This window comes from Eutrema salsugineum, unplaced genomic scaffold (genome assembly GCF_000478725.1).
Source record: "Eutrema salsugineum unplaced genomic scaffold, Eutsalg1_0 scaffold_5, whole genome shotgun sequence".
NCBI classification, from domain to species: domain Eukaryota; kingdom Viridiplantae; phylum Streptophyta; class Magnoliopsida; order Brassicales; family Brassicaceae; genus Eutrema; species Eutrema salsugineum.
Window position 1 is genome coordinate 15,432,424 of NW_006256612.1, and position 12,547 is coordinate 15,444,970.

At 38.7% G+C, this 12,547-nt stretch overlaps 4 protein-coding genes across 4 annotated transcripts; 3 read left to right on the forward strand and 1 right to left on the reverse strand.

Annotated features, from left to right (window-relative positions):
• Nucleotides 1-1,503: 1,503 nt before the first annotated feature.
• On the forward strand, nucleotides 1,504-3,439 carry LOC18994690 (phosphatidylinositol transfer protein 3). The gene is made up of 6 exons (XM_006418377.2): nucleotides 1,504-1,868; nucleotides 2,036-2,294; nucleotides 2,397-2,433; nucleotides 2,537-2,642; nucleotides 2,965-3,075; nucleotides 3,167-3,439. Exons 1-6 carry the CDS (start codon nucleotides 1,725-1,727, stop codon nucleotides 3,281-3,283), a joined length of 774 nt encoding a protein of 257 aa, XP_006418440.1. The 5' UTR covers nucleotides 1,504-1,724; the 3' UTR covers nucleotides 3,284-3,439.
• Nucleotides 3,440-3,978: 539 nt separating this feature from the next.
• Nucleotides 3,979-6,444, forward strand: LOC112084053. The gene is made up of 4 exons (XM_024152342.1): nucleotides 3,979-4,607; nucleotides 4,793-4,889; nucleotides 5,054-5,362; nucleotides 5,491-6,444. Exons 1-4 carry the CDS (start codon nucleotides 4,003-4,005, stop codon nucleotides 6,427-6,429), a joined length of 1,950 nt encoding a protein of 649 aa, XP_024008110.1. The 5' UTR covers nucleotides 3,979-4,002; the 3' UTR covers nucleotides 6,430-6,444.
• On the forward strand, nucleotides 4,336-5,040 carry LOC112083904. The gene is made up of 2 exons (XM_024152118.1): nucleotides 4,336-4,607; nucleotides 4,793-5,040. Exons 1-2 carry the CDS (start codon nucleotides 4,411-4,413, stop codon nucleotides 4,959-4,961), a joined length of 366 nt encoding a protein of 121 aa, XP_024007886.1. The 5' UTR covers nucleotides 4,336-4,410; the 3' UTR covers nucleotides 4,962-5,040.
• Nucleotides 6,445-6,531: 87 nt separating the features above from the next.
• Nucleotides 6,532-11,271, reverse strand: LOC18994691 (signal peptide peptidase-like 4). Its single transcript, XM_006418378.2, has 14 exons — nucleotides 10,982-11,271; nucleotides 10,290-10,448; nucleotides 10,095-10,206; nucleotides 9,879-9,998; nucleotides 9,569-9,720; nucleotides 9,259-9,441; nucleotides 9,128-9,162; nucleotides 8,627-8,789; nucleotides 8,374-8,427; nucleotides 8,005-8,097; nucleotides 7,770-7,912; nucleotides 7,137-7,207; nucleotides 6,967-7,050; nucleotides 6,532-6,874 (listed from the first exon to the last, which is right to left on the reverse strand). Exons 1-14 carry the CDS (start codon nucleotides 11,120-11,122, stop codon nucleotides 6,768-6,770), a joined length of 1,617 nt encoding a protein of 538 aa, XP_006418441.1. The 5' UTR covers nucleotides 11,123-11,271; the 3' UTR covers nucleotides 6,532-6,767.
• Nucleotides 11,272-12,547: the final 1,276 nt, after the last annotated feature.

Here is a 12,547-nt window from a genome sequence, read left to right on the forward strand (position 1 = left end):
TGGCCAAAAGCAAACTGTAAAAAAAAATGGAATAACTTTTGACTCGCAGGCGATGAAAATGGACTTCCGACCGTTGGAGGAAAAAAGGTGAAGAAGTGTGTGGAAAAGTGATTGCTTTTTGAAAAGCAAAATCGTCTGGACCGAATAACTATTTTAACACAGTATATTACCTGTACTAACGACAAAATAATATAATTGTAAATTACAGGGGTGCTTTTTTTTTTTTTCGGAAAGTTCAAAGTCGAACTCGAAAGCATACAAAAGAAAACTAAGAAATAGGCCTTTTTTTTTCATTTCAACATTATCAACTAAGAAATAGTATATAGAAAGAACAATTGGAGTTTAGTTCCATTACCAGGGATTGACATATTCAATGTAAAGATTGAACAGCTCAGAAATGTAATTTGCTTCTCTGTGATCACATGTCCGTTTCCCTACTCTCACTTACTTTGTTTTCCTCCTCAATCCATTTAACCAGACTAAAATTGTGTTAGGCTGAAAGTCTAATTTTGGAATTCATTTTTTTCTTTCTTTTGTTCGGTTTTAGGTTTGTCAACGTTTACTAATTTTCCGGTTCGGAGGTGATTAATTAAAAATATTTATATTAATCTCTATGTAATAACATTCTAACGGAAACAATAAAGAACTGGTAAGAGATGAAAACTTTTATTTTCCACCATAAGCTCGACACTTGGCAGTAGCAAATATCCGTGACATCCTCGCTTGCTTCCGGTTGTACAAATCACATTTCATCGAATAACCTATCCTACAGTTGCATATTTACTTTGATAAATATTAGTAGCATCTTTTTGTTTGAGGCGTGAACTGAACCGGACCGTGTTTTTTTTGTTGGTAAAAAGAACCGAACCGTGTCTAGATTAGTAAAAGTACATTAGCATTATTGATCGTTTCTTGATGACTCTTAATTTAATTAAATTATCTGTCTAGCTGTACTTAGTTGGTGTACATATATGCAATCATAAATATTTGGAAACGAAGCGGATCCGTTTATTTGTTACATGCATGTGGGATGATATTAAAAAAGATACGACATATTTTGGACATCGTGAATTGTAATTATTTATATGAGTACCAAACAATCTATATAACAGGAAACTACCTCATTTGACATAACTCAAAAGAATAATAATTTTAATTTTCAAAAGATCAATCTATATAAACGAATATTGCAAATTAACTAAACAACTTTTTGTTTGGAACATCTACTAAACAACATAAACATCACTGCCACTGGGGTGATATTCTAGAAACATATCCGGACCCCAAAAAAGTGACGTTAAGGCTTTATAAGTAAAGAGAAAGTTGGGGATTTACAGACAGTTCACAAACGCACGAAGGAGCTTCTGTCATGGGCTACAACTATAAGGCCCATTATAAGGCAAAGAAATAAAAGTTAATTAGTTGAGATGATTAGGATCCAAGTGAAGTGAGGCCCAATGGTTGTGAGTTAAGAGTGGCGAGAATGAGATGGTCGTCTTCTTTCCTCACCAAGTGAAAGAGGAGGAGTAGGACAACATGTAAAGGAACAAAGTCAATAAATGAGTCAGAGTAGGTGGGTGTCGCCGTTGAAGGGGAAAGGAGCCCAACCGTATTGAATGATACTTTTTCCCTCCTCCTCCTTGGCCTGTCTTCTTCATTTATGATCGATTCAACCTCTTTCTTTCTCTCTCTCACCAATCTCGAGATCTGGCACGGAGAAACGGATGGAGACGAAGGAGAACAAGCAAGTAGCTGAAGAAGCAGCACCTGAGCATGAAGAGAACGGACCGTTGATCGAAGATGAGATCGAGAGGAGCAAAGTCGGGATCATGAGAGCTCTTTGCGACCGACAAGATCCCTCCACTAAGGTTCGATTTTTTTTTTCTTTCTTTGTTGGTTGAAAAAGTCAATTTAGCTGACTAAAAAAGCACAAACCTGAGTTAGTTTGGGGTTGACTTAGTAAAAAAGCAGCTCCTTTGTTATCGTTTGTTTGTTTTCGGCGTAAAGTTGAGATATTGGGATGGGTGTGGTGCAGGAGGTGGATGACCTGATGATAAGGCGGTTTCTGCGGGCGCGTGACCACGACATCGAAAAGGCTTCAACGCTGTTCCTCAAGTACCTGACTTGGAAAAGAAGCGTCCTCCCCAAGGGCCACATTCCTGAAACAGAGATTGCGAATGATCTGTCACACAAGAAAGTGTGTATGCAAGGGCTTGATAAGTTGGGTCGACCTATCGTTGTTGCCTTTGGGAACAGACATAACCCTGCCAAAGGCAACCCTGAGGAGTTCAAGCGTCAGTCTCTCTCTCACCACTTTTTCACCTTTCTGTATCCAAATCTTTCTTATCATCATCATCTTCCAAACTTTTGTTTTTTTTTTTTTTTTTTTTGGGCAGGTTTTGTGGTCTACACGTTGGAGAAGATCTGTGCAAGGTTAATATCAGCTTTAAAATTTCAAGTGGTTAATTAAACGAAACCATGACTCTTATCTATAATTAATGCTATTATTTTTGTTTTGATGGAATATCATGTTTAGAATGCCAAGAGGTGAAGAAAAGTTCATAACCATAGGAGATCTCCAAGGATGGGGATACTCTAATTGTGACATCCGCGGCTACCTTGCTGCTCTATCCACTTTGCAGGTTACTTACAATAGTATTTCCTCTCATTATATATATATTTTTTTTTTACCAACCAAACATACCAAAATAAAAAAAAAGAGAGGGAATTACTGCTATTAACTCAAAATAAGGCCAAAACTATGTCATTTACTATGTCATTTACTAAGTTTGGAATCAAAACCGGACCACCAAAAAAAATAAATAATGAAAAACAGAGACCGATCGAGACCCAAAAGATCGTCTATCTAATTGTGGTCCTGACAACATAAGTATCATTTCACAAATGGATATGCAATTGAAGAAGATTAGTAAAACTCTTTTTTTTTTTTTTTTTGCTTGCCAGGATTGTTACCCAGAGAGACTAGGGAAACTCTATTTAGTTCATGCACCCTACATTTTTATGACCGCGTGGAAGATGATTTATCCGTTTATCGACAGCAACACCAAGAAAAAGGTAAATTTGGCTCTGCACTTTAATCTATTATATATTTGTTTTGAAAACATGGATTGTTAATTCTTGTTGTTGTTTTTGGGGTTTGGAACAGATTGTTTTCGTGGAGAACAAGAAACTCACTTCCATTCTACTTGAAGATATTGACGAAACCCAACTTCCAGACATCTACGGTGGCAAAATGCCGCTTGTACCTATTCAGGATTCCTAATCATATTCATATCTGGTTTCTATTACAGGCCCATCTGTGTCTCCATATTACTTACTCGTGTATTCTTTAAATTTGAATAAGACTAAAAATATATCTATTGTGATTGTCAAACATTATAACAAGCCAAAGAGATATCTAGTACTGAAAATTTAAATTCTTCCAGACATGTACGGTGGCAAAATGCCGGTTGTTCCTATTCAGGATTCCTAATCACATTCATATATGGTTTATACTAAAGGCCTAACTCTATCTCCAAATTATTACTACACTTCTCTATATTCGAATAAAACGACAAACATATCATTCGTAGATAAAAACGTCATGACATTGTATAAGCTAGAGATATACAGTATATAGTACTGAAAATTAAAATGAACACTGATGTATATTAACGTATCAAATCCAATCTTTCTAAATAAAGTTTGATGTTTGATGTTTCAATGTTATACAATATTGTTGGAACTTTTCTTCTCAACAAAATTATGTAAAAATTAAAAAGTGAGTGTAAACAATTGTTAAGGTTTTAAGTAGGTTTTATTGGTTGGTTTATTGTTGTTAATTACCATTTTACCCCTCGCGTCTTGTGGATCTAAATATCTCTAATTGCGTGATTTGACATCGTTTTAACAAGTACTCGTCTTCTTGGGAAAGATTCTGACAAAAATAGAAGTCCCGCCCAAAATTTTAAACTGGGGACGAACACTTTCCTTTCTCCGACGATGGATGATGGGGAAAAACGAATCTGCAAGGAGTTATCAGTTTCTAGACAAGAAGCATTCTCTTACCTCGACGGATTCCGAGGAAATGTAGATGTGGATGCAGCGATAGAGGCTTGCCGCAGCATAACTTTGCCGCTGCCGTCACTCACGGTTAAATCTTCGCCGGGGAACGAGAAATCCGCGTCGGAGGCGCCGTATATACCGCCATTGACGACCGATTCAGGTCGGAGCTCGAATCAGCCGCCTGGTCCGCAGGAGGAGCAACCGCCTCAATCGAGACCTGAACTTATCAAATCATTCTGCGAAGCGAATCTAGATGAGGCAGTCCTTTACCTCCAACTCAAAAATTGGAATATAGAACAAGCCGTCGGCGAATTCCTAGACGAGTGCCATCCAACGCCTTCTCAAATGAAGTCGAATCGGCGGATTTATTGTCCGCCGGACGGGCGATCGAATGCGCCGGTGAAGATTCGGCGATCGAATCCGCAGGACTCATCTTCATTGACGGGATTGGAATCTGAAAAGGCGTTGATGCAGGACATAGCTCCATGGATGGGTTCACTTAGCTTGACATCAGTCAAAATCAGGAGCTCTTCTTCTTCATGGTAATTTCCTTCCTTTCTTATTTTGCGATTGTTGTCTCCAACAAGTAATGATTTGTTTCGTAAATGTGTTGGGGTTTCCTTTCTGATTCGATTTATCTTCTGGTGGATTTCTTGATTTAGGGTTTAGTGTCTGTTTGCTTTCTGTGTTGATGTGGTTTCTAGATTTTTGAATCTTTCTCGTATAGTGCGATGGAGGTTGACCCGCCAGAGTCACTCAACGAAGCTTCTGAAGAACATATGCTTCAAACTATACCTTTAATGGCGTCATCTAAAGTGGAGGAGGTAGTAAATCTTCTTCTCTTTCTCTGCACTACTTACTACTATCTTGCTCGAATTGTGGTTGATAATATCTAAAGTGCAAAACATTACCTCTTGATGGTTTTTGTTGAAAAAAGAATGGAACTCCAGTGTTGATGCCTAGACTACTTTTGCATTTTTCCTTTCAGATTCAAAACACTCAGGGAAGTGGAAATCCCACACAAACCACACAAACCAGTGATGTTTGTGTTCATCAAATCTGCGATGCGTCTCGAGAGGAAGCACTCTTTTACCTTGAGGGATTCAAGTGGAAGTTTGATACGGCGATGGAGGCTTTCCTCAGAAACACCTTGCCGCTCGACAAGGAAACTGCTGAGGCGCCGCCGAATTCGCAGCCTGAATTGCTTAATGAACAACTCATCCGTTCATTCCGAGATGCGGCTCTTGAAACGACTAGAGATGACGCAATCGCTTACCTCAAAGTCTGCAATTGGGATGTAAGTGAAATTTCTCTGGTTTTTGATGTGTAAATGTGTGGTTGTGGAACTTGAAATTTAGATGCTGGATTTGAATTTCTATTCTAGGCTCTTAAGTTGATGTGTTTGTTCATCTTTTCCCCTCACAGGATGCTTGTGTCGTATGTGAAGTTCACAGTGATGGAAATGGAAACCTGGAGCACTCAGCAGACTTTGTTAGTGATCAAGAGTTACAAGGAGAGGAGGATGATGGCTGTTCATCCAAAGGGGAACAAGTGCAAGTTGACAATGATTCTGATAAATCAAGAGGTGAGACCATGCCTGTTGAGATCGTATGTGAAGTTCACGGTGATGGAAATGGAAACCAAGAGGAGAACTCAGCAGACTTTGTTAATGATCAAGAGTTACAAGGAGAGGAGGATGATGGCTGTTCATCCAAAGGGGAACAAGTGCAAGTTGGCAAGGATTCTGATAAATCAAGAGGTGAGACCATGCCTGTTGAGATCGAACCCATTTGTGATGTGACGAGTGAGAGTTGTAGTGGAGGATCGGAGCCGCTGCAGAACTCAGATGCTTGCATTGTATGTGAAGTTTCAGACAAGCTTGTAACCCGTTGTTGTGGGAGTGACTGTCTCGTTTCATTTCACGTGGAGTGTTTGGAAGATGAGTTGGGTAGTAGTGTGGAGGATCTTGCAAATCCATATTACTGCCCATACTGCTGGTTCAACTTTCTAGCATTGTTAGAGATGGCCGCTGGGGGCGAAAAGGCAGTCTTCATGCATCCAGAAGATCAAGAGATGAGAAGTTGGGATGAGGACGAGGAAGAGGATGATAGCTGTTCATCCAAAGGGGAACAAGTGCAAGTTGGCAAGGATTGGAAGTATCAGAGAAGACGAATACTTTGGACATCCAAAGAAGAAGATATGCTCATTGCCGGAGTGGAGAAATTTGCTGCTGAAGCAAGGAAGAACATGCCATGGAAGAAAATTCTGAAAATGGGAAAGAATGTTTTCCACGAAACACGTACTGCTGATAACCTTAAAGACAAATGGAGAAACATGATTAGGAAATATAGTCAGACTTGTTAGTGAAGAGAAAAGAAAACGGTGCTAGTTTTTTTTTGGTCTTTCCCCGCAAATGTTTCCGCCTAATTACAGACATGATGAACCTTTTGTGATGCAACTATTTTTTTAAAAACAGAATCTCACCCAGTCTAGTCTTTTCGTGTTCTCTTTGAATAGAAAGACGTAAGAAAGGGGAATAAGGGAGGTTAAAAAGAGTAAAGACAATGGGCGTGTAGGGGTCTGTTTGATTCTGTAAGACTGAGGTAGAGATACATATATATATGTATATAGACCTAACAAGTGTGACTATTAACAATAAAACTAGAGAGAATGATCCGATCAGATTTGATGGTTTTTCTTTTTTAAGATTGAGGTTGAAGGCGAACGTGAGGACATGGCCTCTCGGGTTCCCCTGTTGTCCATAGGGTCTTCAGGTCACCTCTCTTGTGACCTAACACTATCAAAGTACCTGAAATTTGACACAAAGCATTCTTCAGATACAAACACTTTCCATTGCTTTGGCTTTTGATTTCCCAAAAACCTCTACTTAATAAGACTCACCCAGTATGAATGGGACGATGTAAAGTAAAGCTGGTTGCCCGTGCCCATCCATCAAGTTTAGGGCAATGTATGTTACGAGAAGACCTGTGATATAATTAATAACAAGTAATAAAGTTAGATTCTGGAAATTCTTCTTTCTTTCTCTATCTTCCCTATTTGAGGGATCATACCTAGACCATAAGCAGACATTGTCCCAAGGAAGTATCCTGACTTGAGCCTCTTGTTTGCCAGCCAGTCGTATCTGCAATTTGATCAAGATCAGAACAGCTCCTCTGCCTCATAGCACCATAATAAAGGAAAAGATAAAAATCCAGAATATCACTGATAACAATAATACGTTTCCGTCTCCCTACTGAAACATGAGAAGATGGAGAAGATCCAGTATCTTTTCTTTTCTTAAACAACATCTTGTAATGTCTCCATTTGTCTACGTAGTGCACACTTACCCTGATTTCTCTGGGGACATTTGATTAATTCAAACTCCTGAACTAAATCTATATACTAGATTTTGTTGGTTATATCTCCTATGGCGATACTTTTATGATGCTCCGAACCACATTAGGTGCAACAATAACAACACTTGCACGTTTCAATGATATTTCTATCTAGTTCTTCAAAAAAGTCAAAACCATTACAGGAGGGTGTTTCTGTAAGATTATTTTTCCCCACGCTCAAGCAATTTCATTCCATTAAGCTGACCATATGCTTCTAATACCCCAGTTTAGTTGATACAGTAATAAGGGGAAGAAATGTGCAAAAACATGGGAACAAGGGAAGGGGATAGTAGACTTAGTAGTGCAAACCTCAGTGCAAAAGTTACAAGCAGTCCTGGTAAGATGATATCGCCAAATCCGATGATACTGTAGCCACCCCAAGGATCAAACATACGTGGGATCTTTAGTAGCATTGGGATGCCGTCTTCTCCACTTCTGTCACCACGGGCTACCTTTAGGTGGGAAAACAGAAAAGGCCGATGGTTTCTCAAAAGCATTCAGTGTGGAGCAGACAGAGAAGTATGGAAATGCAGGAAATACTTACCACAATCATCACGCTTTCACGGAACCACCATTTTGAAACAAATACCCAGAAGATGTCATACATGAAGGCACAGCTGAGAAGAACAACTCCAACCTGTTAACATTAAATTTCAATGAACTAATACTGCTATTTAAGGAGATGGGTCTTCTATACATCGGCAGAATCGATTGGCACTGTCTACCAGCAGCAACGAATTTTTCAGTCTTCTATTGACTGGTTTGGATTTTACAGCTTATTTATTTAGGTGCCAAGTTTTTAGGCACGTATAATTACACTGGAAAAGTTATGGTTCCAACATGCAGCTGGTATTAGATGGCTACAGATGCCAAAATGCGAGATTGAGTGTCCACAAAAAGAAATGGACATTACCTTAAGATTTGGTACCCGGACAATTTGAAGAACTGTGATTATCAGCGAGATTCCCTGTCACAGCAAGAAAAAATGCAACAGTGAGCTGTTATTTTCTGTCCTTTGTGGGTCAACCCAACACCAATTTCTATACACATAAGCATGGGTGGTCTTGTAGAGAAATTTAACACGAGACATTTTGCATATATACTGTACCTATAAAAATACATGGACACAAACTGAAGTCAGTTAAGAGACAGAAAGGCGTGCTTACAAGTATATCTTGCCCTATCCAAGCTAAAGAGTTTTGGCGGCAAACTGCCCAGGTAACAGCAAATGCTATGCAAAAGGGACAAACGGCCAGAGTCAAGTATGAGACAGCACCCAGAAAAGGAACTTTGACATATGATTCTCCGAAGCGGCGGAACCATCTGAAACTATAATAAATCCAACGTCAGTCCCAGTTTTTCTTTTTATCTTTTTAACGAGTGAGAAAGCCTGCACATACATATGTCTAAGTTGAGAATTAAAGCGAACAGCCCTAAAAAAAATATATTTCATGGTTCCTCTCACTTTCAATATTTTATGGAAAACAAGCCCTTAAATCCAGACAACGCAGAACATAGGAAGTTTGAAAATGAGAATGGGCCAATATCTGAGATCAGTGGTACTGTCCATCTAAAAGTTTCCTCTACACGACTATTAGAAAAGCAAAACAGAGGCGGAAAATGCTCCTGAAGGCGAAAGAAAGTATAATAAGAAGAAATAAACATACCAAGAGAGCAAAGCGACAAAACAGGTCTGCAGCCCCTGATAGCACCAGCAAAACTTACAATCTCAGTAACAGGCATGAATTCAATAAGGTATTGCCATGGATTCAATTGGTCATAGGATAAACGTTCTGACCTCTACGCCACCTATGCAAAAGAGTACCACCAACACTTCTATAAACCAGAATGACATAAGCTTGTAGAGCATGATCAGGAAACAAGAAGCAACCACAACAAACAAAATTGCTGATATCACAGTGATCTCAACAACACCTCTGGAGCTGGTGGTTGATAACTGCAAAGGTTCATCTGATCCATCCTGCGGTTTGATAATTATAACAAAAAGCCTGAGAGAAAGGACTTCATTTTCCTTGGCAGCCAAAAGGTTCGACCACGGTGGATATACAATGTAATTTGTTAAGGTATTTTTTTATGCTAGTGAGCACCTTTAGCAGCTTGTCTTGCTCAACAGCTTCTTCCCTGGCGGTCCACGCAGACCAATAAGAAGCACACAAAATGGTACCAACAGCCATAAGCCATAGGAAGACCTCAGCCACATCAACTGCTGGACGTTTCGGTGAGTAGAGCTGCAAAGTAACTGAACAAATACAGTCAACAACAACATTTAAAAAGAGAGGCTAAAAAGTTGACAAACTAGAATAAGAAGATATGCTAGAAAACAATTTAATAATATTAGTAACTCACGAAGACGACTAATCTCTGCTGAAGTAAAACTGTACTCAATCTGAGATTTACCTATGGAGTTATTCTTAACGGTCTCCTCCAGATTTCTACCAGCGTCAACAGGTAGCATAACGACCGGAATAGTTATATCTAAAACGTTTTCACCTTTCTCACATACCATCTTGAAAAGATCTGCAAAACAACATTCAACCTTGCAAAACTCAAGAGGATAACTAGAATTCTGAGAATTTGGAAGGAAATAAGTAAAGAAAAGCATCAGTTGATTACCTGTGCTGTTGTTTATAATAAGGATAGCTGAGGCACCAGCTGCTTCAGCTACCTTTGTTTTGGTGGTAAAACTGCAGTTACCACGGTGAACAAGAATGACCTCTCCAGTAAGCTACCAAAAGAGAAAATGAACCAGAATTACAACCGGAAATACCAAGAGGATATATATTCCACACAAACAAAACAGATTCCAACCTTATTTGTGGGTGTGCTGCAACAATCAGGAGGGTCTGCAATAGCAAGTTTTATGAGAGTAGCATGTTTCTCCTTTGATTCCAAGGTTGGGCCAAACCTAGCACCCACACCAACATATTCCACCTGTTCTACCCCATCAACACGAGTTGGCACTTTGACCTGTACATGGAATTATGTTCGAAGATGATATGCCACATTCAAAAGCCCCATGGCAGGGAAGCTAAACTGGCTTCAATGCAGAAAGTAAGAGTTCCAGATCTGTATCCGATCTATTCAAATCAAATCGGTCGAGATATCTAACAAATAGCTAGCAACACATGAAGAAAGTAAGAAACAATTACTTGGGCTTGCTTTAGTATTCACGCACGCAAACCCACGAGACTACAAAACGATCGTGTAATGGCTATCGCTGAACTAAGCTGTGAACAAACAAAAACCCTTTCTAAGGATTGACGTGTCTCTGAATGACATCAAGTATAAAATCCAAAGCTCATAAAAAAAAAAATAGACGAGAATTAAGCAATCAAAAGATTAATTCCGTAGTTTGAGATAACTATGAGGAAGCTTCTAAACCCTATTGATTAGCCATCTGAAACCCAACAGAAAGCTAAACGACTGAAAATCATCACCAAGAGAAGCGAGCTAAGAGGTGTTAAGGGCAAAACCAACGCTGATTCGATGAGTATTCTCACCAGAACAAAATTGTTGTTGCAACCAGGTCTCTGCGGAAGCGAGTTATCGTGGTGAACTATGTCTCCAGCAGAAACCAAACTAGCACTGTACAACAACCCGAAAACAAGCACGAAACAGCTGAAAGATCTCAGCGAGACCATACTTTGACTCTACGAATTCGCAAAAAGGTATGGATACGAAGGAGATGAATAAGGCAGGTTGAAGATAAAGAAAGAGGAAAGATGGAGAAAAATGGAGGAAGGTACAAGGAACGAAAGAAAGAGAGAGAGAGGGAAAAAAAAGTCTCGTGGGAGAGAGAGAAAGAGATGAAAAAGAGAGAAAAAGAAAATGTGTGTCGTTTTAAAGATAAGTAAGCGTAAAACGCAGGCGTTTAAACGGTGGTTTTGACTTTTTTGATGCCACTCTCTCATCTTTCGCGCGTGGTACGCGGCATTTTAGAGAGTTCGTACCTTTTATTTTAATTATGGATCCGTACGATATTTATCTTCTCTATCTCTAGTAATAATTAAAGTGTTTAATGTCGATTAAGAAAACTATCGCGTAGAACAAAAACATGTGGAGTAATAAACGGAATGGCAGAAAATAAATACACCAAAATATAACATTAAGCGAACCATGTATATTCAAATAATTGCTGACTTCTTACTACATCTTATTTTGTAGCTGAGACTAAATGGTGTAATTTTTGTGGGGAAGAAAAAAAATGCTTTGATTTACATGTGCTTTTTGAGATATATTTATAGTTTACATCAAATATTGTCTTGTGATGCGACTGATAATCCCTTTAATTTGTTATAAGATGATGAGTATATAAGATTTAAAGAAACAACAGACAAAAAAATAAGTTGTTAAATTATGTAGAAACCTTAACTGTAGTGCTGTGTATATCATATCAGCATGCCATGAAACTATTTAACATTATCCATAGTATGTACATATGATGACATCATACACCACAATATTGAGGATGTCAATTTTATGATATAATATATCCATAACTATTGAAGATTTCAACTTAAAGTAATCCTAATCTTCTCTATTTGTCAAGACTCAAGTGCTCTTACTCACCAGAAAATTAATAGAATCATATAAATGGAGAGACATCATTATAAATAAAATACCGGTTTTCGAAATAATACATCTGAGTCTGAGCTAACTGCATGTGCGTGGAAGAAGCTGCGCGTGGAACATGAATGCGATATGTTACATCAAATCTACCGATCACCGGCTTGCAAAATAAAAGTCTTAATTATATCTAATTCATTATTTTAAATCGAATCCGTATGAACCGTACCGACAAGACGGCATTTTACAGTAAACCATTAGATAAATCATAATTCGAAAATCTGATGTGGCCGACCTCATACTAAGCTCAGTGTCAACATATCATGGCCAATAATACCCTTCCACGTTTAAGAAAAAAGCCAATGTGTTCGTTTGTACACGCGTCGCGTTTTGATATAAATCTCACGTGTGCAAAAAAAGCTTTCTAGCATATTCGCGGACACTTGTTGGGCCATGTTTAGTAAAAGTATGGTTTGATTGGCCCATAGAAAGGGACTTGT